This window comes from Melospiza melodia, chromosome 4 (assembly GCF_035770615.1).
Source record: "Melospiza melodia melodia isolate bMelMel2 chromosome 4, bMelMel2.pri, whole genome shotgun sequence".
Lineage (NCBI taxonomy): Eukaryota > Metazoa > Chordata > Aves > Passeriformes > Passerellidae > Melospiza > Melospiza melodia.
Genome location: NC_086197.1, coordinates 12,826,635 through 12,845,616, shown reverse-complemented (window position 1 = coordinate 12,845,616; position 18,982 = coordinate 12,826,635). Strand labels below are relative to the sequence as shown.

Sequence of the window (18,982 nt, the reverse complement as noted above, 5' to 3'; positions counted from 1 at the left end):
AAATACAATCTGGCCAGACAGTCAATATTTTTCTCAGGTCTATTTCAATTTGTATTTTCTTATGTTGTAACAAAACATTACTGAGATTGCATATTCCCTATATCTAAATTTTCCAGCAAACCAGCTGTTGTAAGTTGTTCAGCACAGCAAAATAAGCACAGACTATTTGACAGTTTGTTTGAAAAATACAGGTTTTCACAGTCCTTTATCATAGTCCTTCACTAACTTTCCACCACAATCCCAAACCAGGGAAAATAAAAATTGATAAGCACATAGCTCTTTATAATAATTTTACAATTGTTACTAGATGGACTAAGCAAATCCAAGTTAATCACTCATTACCACTCAGAGATATTCAATGTATGAAGTTGGTGAGTAATGAGACACATAATGAAGCTGCTGTACGAAATCTGCCTGGGTTGGGATTTTAACAGCTTTAATGTTATTTTATTTCCAATGTCCTTTCATGCTGTCAGGGCAAACTAGAAACATTTTGTGGAAATAGGACTTGGACATGGCAGAGGCTCTCCCACAGGTCCCTGCCCCAGTCCAGCACACAGAGACTGGTGAAGTCTCACTGCCCTTCCTCTAAGAACACTCTTTACTAAATTAATTCAAAAGCCAGCTCAGGATTTTCTTCCAGTGAAATATTTGAAATTCAGATGGAACAAATGACATTCAAACAGGTGGAATAGCTCAAATGCTTTTTTCTTTTAAATTTACCAAGCAGGTTGTCAGAAGAGGAAGAGAAATGTCTTTTTCTGTGGAAAAAACTCGGTCACTGCTTTATTAACCTCCAAGAACCCACCTCTATTAATCACAAAACAGCTACTTAGTCCTTGCTAAACTCAATTCTCAGTGTCATTAATACAGCTGCATTAAACTATTATCTGGAGGAGGACAGAAAGCTTTTCCAACACAGGAGCACAGAAGTGGGGCCGGCACCCTTGGCAAAGGGCAGGAAGCTGGAGCAGCCTCTCAGGGGCTCTGCTCACTGTCTCTTTGCCCTGCAGGTTAATACAGCCAGGTAACCCTGCCCACCTCCAAACAACCACAGTCCAGCTCCCCAGCACCCCCACTGAACAAAGGCTTTCCCATTTGGCATCCTATACAAAATCCACACTCATAGATCTGTCATTTTCCCCCAACACAGGGCTTGACATGTCAGTTTTCACCAAGTTTAGAACCTTTCAAGCACATGCTCAGCTAAGAACATAGGCTGGTCACAGACCTGATGAACAAAGGAACTATTCCAGTATTTCAGTGGGTTGACCCTGGCCAGATGCCAGGCACCTACCAAAGCCACCCTCTCACTTCCCTCCCCTCTCCTGCCCCCATTAGCTGGACAGAAGAGAGAAAACTTCACAAAGGGTTCATGGATTTAGATAAGGACCACGAGAGATCATTCATCAAATACTGTCATGGGTAAAACAGGCTTGAAATCAGAGATATAATTTAAATTTATTACTAGTAAAATCACAGCAGAATAATGAAAAGTAAAATAAAACCTTAAAAACACCTCCCTCTCTTATTTCCAGCTCTATCTCCTACCCCAATGGTGAAGGGAGACAGGCAATGGGGGTGATGCTCAGTTCATCACCCACTGTTTCTCCTGCCTGGAACACCTCCTGCCCTCCTTCTTCACTGACCTTGGTGTCTGCAGAGCCGTTTGTCTCACACATCCTCACTCCACTCTTCTCTGGCTGCAATTACAACTATGCAATAATTTTTTCCCTTCTTCTTAAATATGTTATCACAGAGGCTTTACCATCACTTCTAATTTTCCCAGCCTTGTCCTGAAGCATGTCAATCTTTGGAGCTGCCTGGGATTGGCTCTGCCAGACATGGAGGAAGCTTCCAGAAGCTTCTCACAGGAGCCACCCCTGTAATCCCCCTGCTACCAAAACCAGGCCCTGCAAACCCAAAACAAATGCTATCTTCTGCTTGACAGGATTCTAGTCAGTGCTTCTTGCACCAGTAATCCAAATAATAAATGTTTAAAACTGACAAGCAATCCTTTTGTAAACAAGTTGGAGATTCACCACACTTCCATAAACCCAAATTAATAAATTAAATGGTGAATAGGGAAATTTTTTTGCACTACTCTTCCCCTTGCAATATGAATGGAAGCCTTTTTCAACAACTGCAGTCCTTCTTTAAAACACTACCTGAAGTTAATTTCTTTTGAAATTTTCTGGTCTCTTTAGGCATTCAAGTCAAACCATTTTCCTGAGTTTTCTTCCAGGCACAGTCATTCAGAACATGCCCATCTTTCCCTGAATTTCAAGCAAGTCTTGCTATTCAGCCAGTAGTTTCCTGAGAGTGCAGTGCTTTATTCTGGTGCAAGTTCCCTTACATTCCTTTTTCTATTATTTCTCTCAGTTTTCTTTCAAGATTCAGCCTAATTTTTCAAAGTTAGTTCTCCCAGACAATGCAATTTTCCCATTTCTTTTATCAATGATCTCACAACTGTTCAGCCATTCAAATGACAGCATCTCCTACTTGTTTGCCTGCAGCTAAATACAAAAAATATGACAACTGCCAGTACCAGCTGACTTTTTGCAATACTCAGTTCAGTATCTCAAATCTAATTCTGTGTATTATATTTACAATTCTGTTTGGAAATAATCATGCCACGTCATCTTCCTTTTCTTTAGGCACTATTGAGGGAGATCTTTTGTGAATCTCTTGCAGTTTTTTTTTTCCCCTAGCCAAATTTAAATCAGTTCCTCCTGAAGCTGACTAAACTAGCATAAACTTAGAACAGCCACTATAAGGTATTTGCAGTCATCAGTAAAACAAATTTCTGTTTCCTGCAGCTTGCAAATAAACAACAGAATTTAAATGCAGTTTAAATCTGGAAGCTCATTACTACACAATAAAAGGCTGCCTCACTAAGCCTATAACTAGCAGTGTACAATTCTATTGATTTTCTTAGCATCACACAATGTTTGCACCAAATGTGCTTTGTTTATAATCTCTTAGCAAGGGACAGACACTTGGGACATTCTTCCTCTGTGACTGAGGCTTCTCCTTCCTGAAACACTTCCCTGACAGCAATGGTTCCATGAGACAAATTAGGCCCTTCCTGAAAACTTTCATTTCTTTCATCTTCAAATGATACTTGCAAGCATCATATTAAATAAAAACTGGTAAATTTGTGAGCAACTGTAGATCAGTGTTCTTATAATCTCCAATCAGTACCTGAACCCTGACCTGTGGTAACACTGGAAATAACACAAAACACAGAAAAAGCCACAAAGGCACTGTTTCATTTAGTGCTTGGTCTTTCACCTGCAAAAACTAGAGAGGAACTTGCAGCTTCCCTGGGTGGATGCAGAACAATGTAGGCACATTAAACACATAAATGAGACCACAAAATCTGCAAGCAGTTGGAGGAGCTGCAGATTTCTAGCAGTGTTTCCCAAATTTGATTGTCTTAATAAAGTATCTTTTTTAATCTTCCTCAATTCCCTATTAAAGCAATGAGCATTTTTCCATTATAGCAGTGGCCATTTCCCATCAATTCAGCACACATTTACCCTAACACTTGAAGGAAGCTATCAATGCTTTTCCAAGGTGAAGGTTTGTTGAAGCTTTTCAACAGTGGAAACGTTAAAGACTAAGTAATCACAGGCATCTCCTCATCTATGTTTTGGAGGTTCTGCTAACCAGCCTGAGACACACTTCCATCTTTCTTAAAGGCTTCCTCTTAATTTCTGGACACAACAACAGAAGTATGAAGAGCTCTGGACATTTCTAATCGAGCTGTAAAACTCTGCAGGGTGTGGTGCTCTTATGAAATCAAGACCCAGGCATGAAATCCTGTCCTTTTTTGTGTGTGAAGTATGTCTTTACCAAGTAATGGCGCCAACCTGGATTCTGCAACCCTACATAAATCACTGCCAGTTGTGGCTAAGCTGTAATGTTAACCAACCAATTTAAAACCATTACTGACATAGAAACATGTATTTAGAGATTTTGTGCCAACTATGAAACCACACAGTTTTTCAATCATGTGAACAGGATACTCTATATGGAATGCTAAATACTAAAAGCCACACTGGTTTTGGGGTTACCTTTCTTGATTGCTCAGTTTGGCATAGAGGGCTTTTACCAGCTCTGGACATTTCAGCAAATGTTCTGTAACAATCAGGAACCTAAGGGAAAAGAAAAGGAAGTCTTATTAGAGCTATAAAAGCAGCATCCACATTTACTCCAAATGGTGCTGGTTAGTTTTACTTGTAGATTAATGTTGTGCTTTTGGTGCTACTCACTAATAGATACAAATTGACACAAAATAATTGCATACTGTCCTGCAGTTTTTCCTTTAACATAGCAACGCCCATTTCTCATCAGTTCAGCACACTTTTACTCACATGCTTGAATAAAAGCTGGCTGGAGTCTTAGGCCAGTTATATACACCACAATTCAAACAATGAAACACTCATCCAATGGTTTATACAAAAAGACAAAATTCAAGCTTGAAAATTATTATTCTATTCATCACAACACTATCTGTAAGCCCAAACAGTCAAAAAAGTGCCGAAATAATATAGTGATTTTTCTTTAAAAAAGGGCAATCTAACAAAGCATCAAAGCAAATGGGAACTTCTTTGTCAGATGCAAGGCAGCAAAGCACTTTTCTCAACTTCAAAAACATACCCTCCTTGTGTAATAGAAATCTAAGCAGAGAATCAATTCTAAGTGCTTGCTTTACAAGGCAGGTAGATATAGAATCATAGAGTCTCATATTCTGAAAGGGACCTACAAAGATCATGAAGTTCAACTACTGGCCCTGCACAAGACACCCCTAACTTTAACACAAGGACCTTGCCAGTCAAAATCCAGTGAAGTGTATTTTGTAATAAATTATCTCCACTTTCCTTTCTCACACCACATTTGGGGTTTCTGTCTGGAATACAAAAAGACCAACAAATGACTAAAAGTTGACAAACTGGTCACTGGTTCCCTCTTTCTCTTCACCAAAATGTTGCAAGGGGTCTATGATACCTACATTGCTCAAAAAAGAGTCTCTTTAAAAAACAATCTACCCAAAACTGGCAATGGCTCATTCTTTCTTCTTAATACTTTCTCTGGAAAATATGCTCAGCCTTGGCCTTGTGCTAATGCCAGTATTTTCACTGTTTGCTCTCCCAAGCACCATCCATAGCAGGTGACACTCATTTAATTTCAACCCAGATTCATAATCCCAGTTATGGGGAAAAAAACAAAGTAGGTAAAAGTATTTAGCTCTTCAAATCACCCCCAGGAGCACTACCAGTGATATTTGTGGTGCTTAGGTACCCTCAAACTAGATGATACATTTTTAAAGTAGCTTGTCTAGGCTACAATAATTACAAGGTGAATCTCAGAGCATCCTCTAAGCTGATGAAGCTACAGAGAAAGAACAGCTAAAATGAAGTGATTTCAATACTCCCTCCACCTCCTCCCTAGCCTTCCCTTTGCTGACAGCCTTTATTTTGCATAGCCATAATCTATTACATAGCTAATAAGATCACAACAAAGCCTTCCAGCTGTAACAAAGTATTTTTTGGACATGTACTCAATGCCAAGTGGGCAAGTAGGAGAATAAGAGGTCCAAAAGATTAATAGCTATTGTATTTCTAATCCTAACTGTGGACATAGCCAGCATCTGACTCAGTTACTGAAAACTTGACATTTTTAAGAGGGGAAGGAAGAAAAACTATTTTCTACTGCACTTCTTTTTACTGATATTCGCACATTCATTCATTAAAAAAAAATGCAGAGGTGTAAGGAATCATCAACTTAAAAATGGCATGATGATGAGTGTTGCATTGATCCAAGAGTTTTTCAATACAGATTTCAGAAAACAGGAAGATTCAAAGTCAGCAGCATGAATGTATCCAACTGAGCTGGGCAGACTCAGCTGTAACACCCAAGTGGAGCCATCAGCAGGGCACTCAAGGGCAACTCCTCCACAGCTCCTGAACTGACATCTCACAGCCATCCACAGTTAGACCTTCAGAATTGTCACAACCAACTTCATTCCCCATGGATTTAAGCAGAACCACAAAGTTTTGTGTGGAGCTGCAGAAGAACAGATCAGTGCTGTGCAGAACACAGACCTTGGCCTAAAAATGTACAAATTTCAGCTGACAATGCAATAGAGTAAAAAGTGCATTTGAGGAGACAGCCTGAAGCCCAATTTTCTATTTTGCAATTGGGGCTATTTAATTTAAAGCTTAACTTGCACATTTAAGACTACATTGAGGAAACCTTCTTGCCTACTTGTCTTATAATTAAAAAGTGATCAATAATTATCACAGAAAAAGATCTGCTGCTACTAGGTTCATGCTCCTGATCAATCACTACTGCAAGTGGAATTCCCATAGTTCAGGTGTTCCTTGGGTCAGTGCTGCATTTCCTCACGTGTATTTTGCACAGTCTGTGGATTAGACCTCTACTGCTTGAGGAGCTTGGAATATTTTAAGACTAAAATTTCTGATTCTTACCTTCTGGTTTCATGATGTGATGCAAAACCTGAGAAAACAAAAAGCTGTGGCTGCTCCATCCCTGGAAGTGCCCAAGGCCAGGCTGGACAGGGCTTGGAGCAACCTGGGATAGTGGAAGATGTCACTGACCATGGCAGGAGAGATGATTTAAGGAAGGAGATGACCTTTAAGATCCATTCCAACCCAAACCAGTGTGTGATTTATGAAATATCTGCTTCTATATTAAAGTGTCCCTTTTACCTTATCCACTTTCTGCACTACTGTATCATGAAGAACAGAGCATGAGCATCACCACCAAGAGATAACAGAAGAACTAATAATGGAGTAAAGCACTTCCAACTCCTTCACCATGCCTTGCAATTTTGGAGGTAGCCAAGCAAGGATGCAGCAAATTCAGTGTACTATCTTTAGTCCTCTCAGCACTCCTGTTTTTCATTTGTGGCACGAGAAAAGAAGAGGAAAAGTAAGATCATCCACAATTCTGAAATATAAAAAGATATTCAGTTTTGGGTTACTGACTGAACATGGCATTTCAAATGCACACAAAAGGCTTTGGTAGGAGATTTAAACTCTCTTTGGGGGCCAACAGCAGAACCACTGGAATAAACTGAAGACGACTGTAATTTAGTGAAGGAAATCATGAAAATTAAAGCTGTTATGCAAGCGTAACACAGTAAGAAATGAATAGTGTTAAATATGCCAATCTTCTTGACTCTTTAAAAACTGTTTGGCTAAAATCCTAAAAAAATCAAGTGCTTCCATAGTAGATAAATACAGGAGGAGATGTTCAAAGACTTTATAACAGCACAAGGGCTGTATTGTACCAAACTGCAGTTCCAAAGCAGCCAAGACAAAGTGGTATTCGCTACATTTGCACTCAGTGTATTCCAGATGGCCACTAAGCTTGCTCCAATCAAAGCTGGGTGTAAGCAATCAACTTTATCATCAAATGTCATGCTCCATATTAAGTTGATTTTATCCCATTAGCAAATTCAGGGAACAATTTCCTCAGACTCAGGAAAAGAGGAAGAAAACTCCACATGTTTTCCAAGTACAAAGAACAAGACATGGCAATTCTCTATTTGATCAGCAAACTTCTTTTTCAATCTCAAAGCCAAAAGCATTTTTCATCACCCTACAATAATGCCACTCTATCCAAAATATTTAGTAAGAATTAAATAGCTATCTTTTTACTGTAATTTAACAAACAAATGTAATAAATCATCCACATTTTGAAGAAAAGTAAAGAAGAAAGTTCAGCTATTTTCAGCCAACCTTCAAACTCTCATCACCAGCCTTTTTAGATGCTAAAAAGGCAATATGCCTCATGAGGAATTATTTGGAATCAGAGCACATTTTAGAAGAAGCACATTTCATCCTTGCACAAGAATAGAATAACACTACCAAAACCATTTAAATAAACAATTATGAGTATGAAGCCATTCAATAACAAATGGAACGTGTGCTGTCATAAAATCCCTAGAAAAGAAGTAATTCACCCCATTCCCACACCAGCAGCTCTCACTCAGAAGGAGAATAAAGAAACACATTTTCATATGGAAGGCTTGGTCCTATCAAACATCAAACATCACAATACCCCTCTCCTCCTGTGCTGAACCAAGCACAACAGTGAGCATCCTTCCATCTTCCAAAGGCATTCCCTGGTGAAAGCATCCTCCCTACTGGCCATGACAGCCCCCACCAAGTAAACTCTGAGGTCTACAGGACTAAATTCAAATTATGTGAAGTATTTCTCTGATTCAGAGGATATTCCCACTGAAAGGCACTAAACAGAGATTAAATCTAATTTATATGTAAAACTGAAATAATTTTTTTCTGAAGAGCTACCAAGAAATAAATGGAAGATGATTAGCAATGGCTAATAGCACTTCCTGCTCCCCTCTCCACAATATGCACAAGAAGAAAGAGGTGACAAGATAATTAAATGTATGAGGCTGAGCTTTGAAAGACTGAGGAAATCTGTGCCAATTCACTGCTATTGCAAACAAAGTAGAAGTTACTCAGATCTCTAAAATTAAGGAAACTTTTCCAAGTGTCAGTACTATTTAAAACCACAGCTGAACTTGGAACCTGCAACGTAACTTCAACTTTCCTGGAATTAAAAAATAATTATTTTCTGGAGAACAAAAGAAGTGGGTAGAGGACATCCTAAATTGTTTGACAGAAGAAACTGAGTTGCCAGCCCAATGAAAAAATAAATTACTTCACCCCCCACACATACACACCCCCACACCCCAATTAAGCAAAAAGAGCAGCACTGAAGAGTTCTATCCTTGCCTTTAAATCTTGCCCATAGTTGAGACTCCTTGCCACAGGAGTACCAGTTTCTGTCCACACATATTTCCATAAGCCAGGACAAAAAAACCCAAAGGCAAAAAAATTGGGGAGGGGTAGCCCCACATCCTAATCTTTACAGTAATCATTGTGCTGTGGTTTCAAAAAGAGAAAGTGGATGTTCAGCAAAACTTACTGCAATGCCAAACAGCTGACCACACTCCTAATATCATTTTTCTGAAAGCCAAAAAAGCACATTATGTCTCTTCTTTTAAAATGGAGGATTTTTGTACTTTGCTCTTCAGGAATCAAAAATACAACCTGTTTTTCCTATCCATATTGGCTGAACTGCCCCATGCACACACGTGGAAAAACTGATGACACAAGCTATACTCTCATCTCTAATGGAGCCACCAAGGTATTTCTAAAATAAACAGCTTTTAGAACACACATTGATTGTGGTTAGGATAAATTACAATGCATTTTTTTTACTACTTTTTCCTAATTATTTTTAAAAGACACATACTTTTTCAGGTTCACATTCTACAATAGATCTCATGTGGCATTCTCTGTTGGTTTCTTTTCTAAATACTTTCTACACTGTGTGACATACTTTGCTATTGATTAACACAAACCCAAGAGGGAGTGAATGTGGATCTGTGTGGAAACATAGAGAAACAACTTTTGTAAGGCTCCACAATCTTGCAGAGCCAAAGCCTCTCTGCACGTGTTTAGGAAAAACTATTACTGAAAAAAAATAAGACAGAGCATTTCTTTGGAACTGCATGGGAGTTTGCAACAGAGGGCTCTTCAGGTCTTGGTAATATTCACACAGACACAGATTAGAAAATACCTATCAGTTATTTTGAATATAGTCAGTTATATTCCAGCCTCTTTTCCTAAAGGATGGATATGTCAAATTTCCTGACAGCATCCTTTGGTAGGAAGTGGCTGTTGAAAGCAAGCAGCACCAGAATAAGAACCAGCTTATGGAGGAGGTTTGCTTATGTGTTTAAGATACTTAAACATTAACACATTTAAACTGTTGGAGCAAGTCCAGAGAAGGCCATAAAGTGGAAGCTGTCCTTGCCCATGGCATTGATACCAAAATTGGCCTGATAGAAACTTTCTAACACAGTTTGAGTATGAGAAAGCAGGAATTCTTTATGGCAGCACTGGGGACCCAGGGGGATCCTTCTTTCAACTGAGTGCTTCAGGCATATTCAACTCATATATATTCAACTCATTATATCAACAGTTCAGAATTAAATTTGTGTATCATCAGAGATATGCTGGAAAGATGGAAGAGAGAAAATAAATTACTGACACACAAGGGCTTGAAAACCATGCTCATCTCTTTGGATAGAAATATATTATTGAAAAGAGGGATGGAAGAAGCAGACCCAAAAGATGTAGAAAAATTATTAAGATTTTAGGAGACAGCAGCTCACTTTGTGAAGAACAGCATGTTTTCTAGAAGACAACTGCACAGCAAAGAATGATGGAGGAGACAGGATCAGTTAATAAGGCTATGCCAGAAATCAGATCCAAGAAAGGAAGCAAACTTGTTTCTGCTGAGTTAGTGTCTCTGCAAAGACTTACTCTTTGAAATGCATTCTGTAACATCATACACCTTGCAACCCTCCAAAGCAGCAAGCTCTGGGCACTCTCCACAAGCCCAGCTACAAAGGGGTACGGGCCAGTCAGACAAATATTTTTAAGAACCTCAGAACTTCTACACCATCTCAGAATTTAAATACCATCTGCTTCCTCAGACCATTGCTCTTCAGAGTCAGACCAGCAGCAGGAATCTCAGATGAGCTCCCAGCACTCAAGATTACAGGACTGGAAGCCTGACACAAGCTCAGGAGCTCTACTGAAGAGAAGTTTAGTGACAACGTAAAAATACACTGTCTAATAGATGTTAATTAACATTATTTTAAGATGCCATTCAGCATCTAACATTAAAAATGGCAAGGACAGCAGTATGTAAATAATCCTGTAGCTGTTGAGAAGATCAAGCTTCTAAAAGAGAAAGGGAAGGATGCATCAGTTCTTTAATCATTAGAATATTTATTAAATGTGTGTATTACATTCTCCAGCTTCACAGATTTCAGAGGTAGAAGCAATTCTGAGGCTGACAAGTAACCACAAGCTTAATGAAATGAGCCTTCAGACCATCTGATCCAGAGAAACATGATCACAGAAGAAATGAACACAAAATTTGACCAGGGCATTCCTTAGAAAACTGACTTTCTCCTTTATTAACTACTTCTTAGCTCACAGTATGCCACAAAAATACTTAACAGAATGTGTATCACTCAAGAAACACACTCAGATGTGCATCACAGCACTGTTACCTCTCATTCTTTCAAGTTCTAAGGCAACTTTTTGTTATGTTGTCAATGTACAAAGATTTTAAAACTGCATCAATGCTTAGTCTAGAAACTCCATTATGCTGATCTGCAAAACAGCTCTTCTCTGTTTCAGAAACTGCTTAGGAAGTGAATGACTTGGCTTTCCATCACTGATTAGAATCAGAAGTTGCTGAACTGAGATCTTATTTCCCCTGACCCACCCCTCCCAGGAAGCAGAGCCAACACCTCAGATATTCCCTCTTTCCTGACCCAAAATCGTAGCCTTCTACCAAATGTGTTGTGACTCAAGAAGTAGGCAAAAGTGACAGGAAAATTCCAGAAAGCTACATTCAACCTTTATAGACCCCTCCTCTGCTCTCTCTGACTGGAGAGGAGTTTACGGCAGACAGAGGAAGAAGAGCAAAAGCTCTGCTATCAACTGCTGCCTCTAAAAAAGAAGCTCTGAGGAACTGCTCAGAACAATCTCAGATTTCCTTGGATATAAAGTTGCTGTGGAAGAGGAAAAAGGCATCACACTTGGAAGGAGGTTTCTCCTGAATTTTTCCTAAGGATTTTTCCAACTTGAAGATGAGAAACAAATACAGGATTATTAACAGAGAAAGAACTGTCAGCTCATCAAAATAAAGACCTGAAAGGTGTGCTTGCATTCCTGGGATGGGTGAGGAATATAGAACCCAAGTGTGCTGGCTGAATGGAGCAGTGAGCACTCCATGGAAGAGACTACATTTCAGCCAATGGCCTTAAATCCAAATATTTATCCTGGATATCCTCTCTCTGACTTAAGAATTCATGGCAGCAACTGCAAAAATAGTTTGAGCATCATCGTTGTTTACTTATGAAATACATTGAGTACTGCCTCAGAGGAATATTAATTTCATAAATTTCAGTGCACAATAAAAGGGAATAAAATAATGAATAGAAGTTCTGCCTATGACCAAAACTTACCTAGTTATTCAAATAAAGAGTTTCAATACCTAATAGCAGCAATTGACAGCAAGAAAGCTCAACGGGAAGAAGAAACACACATGTGGCAGTCACTTCTTATTTGCTGTAACATGAAATCAGATGCTCCAGCTCAGAGACAAGGAGGTAGGCAGGAATTATGTTGTATTTTTAGCTTTAGGTAAGAACATCTTCATTTCAGTCACTGGTGAATAAGCATTGAGCATAACCACCAAGAATAATCTGTATTCCAGTCCAGTCATATATTACCATAGAATGGTAACTTGTAACTGTGCACTTTTGCCAGCTGTGGCACCAGAGACCCAAACCTTTCCAACAGGACATTCAGACTCTGCAAATGCCACAGCCATGTAAACTCCTTTCAGCAATCCTACTGGGATGTAGATGCACTTCAGTGAGAGCTGAAATACAGCTGCAGATTTTCAGTGTTAAGAGTTTGTCCCTTTTTCATTTCAGACTACCCTGAAAGAGATCATTCCCCTCCCACATCAAATATCCACAGCAGTGTAAGATATTTTCATCATAACATCAACTGAATCTACTTCACACTAGAGAGATCAGGGAAATGCATTCCTCAGCATTTATTTTGATGCTGCATTTATTATGCACATACCTGCAAAACAAATTTGCCACTATGACTTTGGTATCTTAGTCAAAACAAATTTCAAAAATTAAGGACGATCTGGATAATTATCTGAAAAGCAACACTTGACACATGTGTTATTGACAGATGACAAAACTAAGGAGTTGGTTTGTCACTTTTGAAACAGAAGTCTCATTGTGTGACCCTAAACTTACATTTTGCTTTTTGAAAACTACTTAAGCCATAAAGAAACTGCCCTTGCTATTAAAAAAGCCCAGTCACAAACAAATTTTGGGTCATTTTTTTCAGTACTAAAGTAAACTATAAAACGATATTTACTTTTCATTCAATCATCTTAAGTCTGTGTTGAGACTTTCCAGATTGCTTCTAAAACACCAACAATTCTTGCTAATTAACTTTTGAATTTAAACATGACCTTAAAGAGAATTCTACAAAAACATACAATTATTTTCCCCTTTGTTATCCATGGTGTAACAATTAGCTGAATGTGTGTGCGTCCTTGCTATGTAGGGCAGCACATTTATCAAAGGCACAGTTGACAACAATATTTAAAAGAATGGCCATTAGTAAAAAATACAAAAGTTCAGAGGGATAAAACCACTGATGAGGTGCTCTTAAAGTATGAAATGAAGATTCACAAAAAATTTCTTCCCTGTTTTGGTATAAAAATGACTGCATGTTGCAGTAGAAAATGGCTATGTTCAAAAAGGAAAAAAGGAAAAACCCCAGGTTTTATGTAGCACTCCCAAGCAAGACATATAAGTCTTCCTAGCATGACCTGTCTCTGAGACTATTCTGTGCTAACTTTAAAAAATCTCCACAAGTATAAATTAATTTGCAATCTAGAACCCCATTTCATTAATGAAAGAAAACCAGACCATGATTTGAAAATTCCTATGTCCTCAACAAAAAATTTAGTCTTAATTTAGCAACAATCAAAAGAGTCATAAAACTACGATGGAAATTATCTCTGTTAGAAACTACTAATTTCTAATTAGATCTTCATTTACTACTTAGCAGTGTCACAAGTTTAGACATTTTAACACAGCGATTGACACGAGAAAAACACCTAATTAAGAAGCGAGGAAAAAGAAAATTTAAGAAAATTAAAAAGAAAATTTAAGGATACATACGACCACTCAGAATCCAAGTGCTCTTTGTAGACTCTCAGGACATGAAGAGCCACAGGCAAGTTTCCAGGATCCAGCAGTTCCCTCACTCGCTCTGAATTCAGGCAGGTGAACAGAACCATGCAGCAATAGGAGACAATTTTCTCATCACTGTATGTCAGACATGTCCTTCAAGAGAAAATAAGGAGTTAAGGGCAAGATGAAATGGACTCTGGAAAAAACAGGAAAGGGGCACTGAGCTTGCAGAGTTTTCCTTTGCTGTCTTTTAGAGAACCACAAGTTCGCCATTCCCTAAGAAGGATAAAGAAGGATATTCCTTCACCTGCAAGGAGAAATATCCAACTCACTGCTGAAGGTCAAACTTTACAGGAAGTTTACAAAAGTAATGCTCAATTGGAACTGCTTTTCTTACCATAGTCTTCCTACACTTTTTACAACTGGGCTCCAAAAACTCATAGAGAATGATTATCAAATTGAATCAAAGTGCCTTTGTTACCAGCTTACTACAAAAAAATCTGGCTGAACACATCAACAATGCAGTCATGTGTTTGCACAAAATAGTTTATGTAATATTTCCTTACACGTATGTCATCAAATGCCCAGGAAGATATTCTGGTGAGGTTAGGAGGGGATGGAAGGATTGAAAGAGATGAAGATTAAGGAACTTTTATAGATTTCATCTGATCCAACAATACTGACAGATCTGCACAGCAGCAACATGAGAAAAGAAAATGCTGTGTTGCTGGAAATGAGTGTAACTACTTGAGAACATGTCTGAAATAAAGCTTATGTTTGAAGCTCGTCATTCAAAATACTTTTCTTCCAGTTTCTGTTAAATTACATCTATTTACTGATAGTTTAGAACAAGCAGGTTTTTAAAGGTTCTGACTCCTGTGGTTGACTAACAAAAACCATCTACAGGATATGGTCTCAACCAGCCCATTCTCACCAAAGTTATTTTTCAGAGTTTCATGGTGCTAGCAAAGGCACAACTATCATGTACAAAAGATTTGAATACAACCACAGAAATGACACTAGAAAAAAAACCCATCCATGCTTACAAGAAGAGATCTGGGAAAGCACACTTCCAAATGCTATTCTGGGAATCTCCATTTCCTGCTGCAATGTTTCCAAGAAACTGAAGACTACAACGAAGAGCTGAAAGAAATCCAGAAAATATATTAACAAGAATTCAAAGAAACACTAATAAATTTCGTAAAAACTACATACTTCAATATTCCAGATAGACACTGCAGAATCCATCTCCAGGAAGCTTTAGGTGTAGTATTTCACAAATACTTGCACTTTCTCTTCTAATACAAATAATTTCACAAAGTACTTTAGAATTACACCCAAGACTTGTCTGATTATTACACATTAGCTACTGGTGATTACAAGAACTAACTGACAGGTTCTTGCTTCTCACATTATATTCTGGTTAGCTGGAAAAATCATTATAGACACTTATGACGGGCTCAATACCTTCTATCCCAGAATTTCTATCCTAGAAAAACGAAAGCCAGCTCTCCAAATAGCTCTGCCTCCATTTTTGACACTGAATTTAATATGGCTGATTTCTGCTCTTACTCCAAAGGATTTATTTTAGCCTTCTCTCAATATAGATTTAAAATACAAGAAGATGAAATTTCATTACACAAGTTAATATCCTAGAGCAGCCACCAAAAGGTGTAAAGTCATAAAACACAATAGCATGAACCCAAAGACTTCATGAAATTAAAATATTTATTTTGTCCCTATCAACAGCGTGGCCCTTATTAGTAAGTTGGCAAAGAAACTTTAAATTACATTTTCAAATTCAGTTTAACAGATAGTACAAACAACAGCCTAATACATATGGAGGTGGTTATTATTGCCAGGTTATGCACATCTAAAATTAGATCTCTTGGAAAGGTACTGTGCCTCTGTGCCAGCTGGCAGCCAGATTTCCAGGTCTGGGCATATGTCCTCTTGAGAACAGGAAGAAAGCAAGTCTGAGAAGTGGTCACTTGGGCTTAGAAAAATGTTACCATTTTTGGCCATATACATATACATATATATATATATATATATACATATACACACACACACACATAAATATATTTATTTATTTATTTTTAAGCCCAAAAGATGTATGTATTCCCCATGATGCATCTTGAACTATATTCTCCTGAAGTTAAGATCTCTGTTCTCTCCCCCTGCACATCTGCACTGGTTTATTATTTTCTGCTCATCACTGTGCTTCCGCTTCTCCCACCCATCTGGTTCCCATCCTGCTGACTAAGGAGTTTCTGAAGGACAGCAAGCATGGGCATGCCAGCAGACATTTTATGGAAATATTTCAAAACTAGGCAGTAAATCCTAGGAACGGGGTATTATATCCCTTGGTGAATTCCTTACCTAGACAGCAATAAGAAAGGTCTCCCAAAGGAACATAAGGTTGGTTGACTATATTCCAATCTTTCCCTGAAATTTGCTTGATCTTTTTCAGCTACTACACCTTGGTTGTTAGAGATTAGTCTGTCCAAAAAGTTATACAGATGAAGGGAAAATGCTCAAGATCTTGTAAAGTTACCATTCTTACTGTACCAAAGAGGAAATGCCATGAACACATTTACCGTACAGTAATAAATAGCTATGAATTTCAATATTTGTGAAACCAACCAACACTGCCTTTGCCCAACAAGGATGTCATGAACAAGGAAAGAAGAGACAGGAAAAAGTAACAATTCTGTGGATGCACCCATGGAAAAAAAAAGTTTCATCACTAAGTTCTTGTTCTTAACCAGTAAGAGTTAAAATTTTTCTTCTAATTAGAGGACACAAACCAATATATGGGCAAGTGGACATTTTGTAAGACAAAACCTATCACATCTACTCCCAACTAAGAAGAGAAAGAGGATGCTTTGATAAGGCAACGTTTTGCCATACAAACACTCTCACATGAAGAACCTCAGCAATTTGGAAGATGTGATTCTACAAACAGAAATAAGCAGCCAAGGCAGCTGAGGGTCCACACACACCATGTCCAGCAGCCACAGATAGAAAGGCACAGATGAAGAGGCACAAACAGCATGAAAAGCCATCATACCACACCTAGAGCAGCTCATCACAGCAATATCTGTATGGTTGTGTTTAAAGAACCAACACCTCTCCCCCAGAACTCCACAGGTGGTGGTCTTGGAATACATAAATGTCTCATGCAGTGCTTCTCTCTAAATGTAACTCCATGGAAAATGTACTAGCCTAGCACCAAGCTACCAAGACAGTCAATTTTGACAGAAGCATTGAAAATCTATACTATGGTATTTATGCTTTAAATAACAAATTCCCCAAAAATCCAACTAGAGAAGTTACCTCACAGCAAGGTGTGTGTGTGTTAAAAAATGCAAACACTGGCATAAAAGGAAAGTATTGCATTTTGAACTATGGAACTCTTTTCTTAGCATTCAATTTCCATGTTTTTCTTTTCTGTTGTACCACTATTGGACTTGACTGCTGCAACCTAAGATTGAAGTATACTTGGATATCTGCACAATACAAATACTGCTTTTCTCCTCTTTAGGAATTTCTTCATCATAAAAATCACAGAACTAGAATTATTAAGCTTGGGAAAGACCTGTAAGATCACGAAGTCCAACCGTCCACCCAGCACCATCATGTTTGCCACTAAAGCACGTTCTCAGGTACCACATCCACACCTTTTGTGAATACTTGTAGGATGGAACTCCACTGCCTTCCTGGAAGCCCATTCCAATGCCTGCCCACCCATTTCATGAAGGAATTTTCCCTGATATCTAATGGGAACTTCTCCTTGCACAATTTTAAGCAAATTCCTTTCACGGCCCTTCCACGTCCTTACAGCAAAAGAAAGGAAATGTAGAAGCTGATGAAGACAGATTTCCATTCTGCCATCCAATCAATAAGCCATGAGCTTTCTGAAAGAGGGAAGCGGAAAAGAAAAGCAAAAAAGAGGGAAAAAAGAGAAGAAAATTTCACTTATCCCTGAAAATGTACAGATCTTTACAAAGCTAAAAACAATATTCTTGAACAATTCTGTAGCTATCAGCATAGCTAAATTTTACTTTTAAAAAAGGTTACTCTGTGTGTGGTCAAGAAGAGTATTTTTAACCTGATGGTCAACCACCATGAAATTGCATGCACTAAGATGTAACTTGTGATACACAAATCAGCCATGGAGCTGAAGAGATTTCCCCTCACCAAGATTTCAACAGCTCCTGTAAAAGCAGGTGTTCTTTAGCAAATACACAAATTACATGTTGCTTTCACAACCAGTCTGCAATGGCTTAAGGAGACTTTTCTAAGTTCTACAAAAATAACCTCTTTACACAGCAGGGCAAAGGGTACAAGCAGAAACACTGACTGGTTCCTCAATGTTTGTCTGCATGTAAACTGAACATTTAGTCACTCAAGGCCACCCATGACAAAGGTGAGACAGCTGGTACTTGATGGCCCTGTATGAAGATGGTTTAAATGTATTCCACCAGTTTAAGATCACAGTTCCCTTTCTTCCTTCCAGTCCTTTATTATCACAGAACAACTGAGCCACACTCCAGTGCATGCTTTTCATTTAATTATTATATTGACATGATCTCATTTAACAACTACCTGACATGGTCTAAAGGAGCACAGTGGTGCCATCTGGTCCCACCTCCCTGCTCCAGCAGGGCCATCCCAGAGCACAGGATTGTGTCCAGAGGGTCTGGAATATCTGCAATGAGGAGACTCCACACCCTCTCTGGACAATCTGCTCAGTGCCTGGGCCATGCCCAGGACAGAAGTTCTGCCTCATGTCCAGGTGGAACCTCCTGGGCTCGGTCCCTGCCCGTGGCTCTGGTGCCATTGCTGGGCCCTGGAGCAGAGCCTGGGCCCTGCTCTGAGCCTCCTGCACACAGGGACACCCAGGGCTGAGGGCCCCTCTCAGCTGGGGCTCCTCTCCAGCCTGGACAGCCCCAGCTCCCTCAGCCTTTCCCTGGCAGGGAGATGCTCCAGTGCACACCAAGACATCATTTCACACAGTGCCATCAGCAGAATCAGACTGTGTATTAGATGAAAATTAAAATCCCTCAAGTTCTGAGGAAAAAGACTTTAAGCATC

At 38.9% G+C, this 18,982-nt stretch overlaps 1 protein-coding gene across 1 annotated transcript in view; it reads right to left on the bottom strand.

Moving 5' to 3' along the window:
* The window catches only part of ATXN10 (ataxin 10), a 74,611-nt gene that overhangs the window by 37,635 nt on the left and 17,994 nt on the right, over positions 1–18,982 (bottom strand). The window contains exons 4-6 of the mRNA XM_063153942.1: positions 14,929–15,025; positions 13,871–14,035; positions 4,080–4,160 (exon numbers count right to left, since the gene is read on the bottom strand). Of these exons, the coding sequence (XP_063010012.1) occupies positions 4,080–4,160; positions 13,871–14,035; positions 14,929–15,025 (343 nt within the window). The remainder of the gene's footprint in view (positions 1–4,079; positions 4,161–13,870; positions 14,036–14,928; positions 15,026–18,982) is intronic.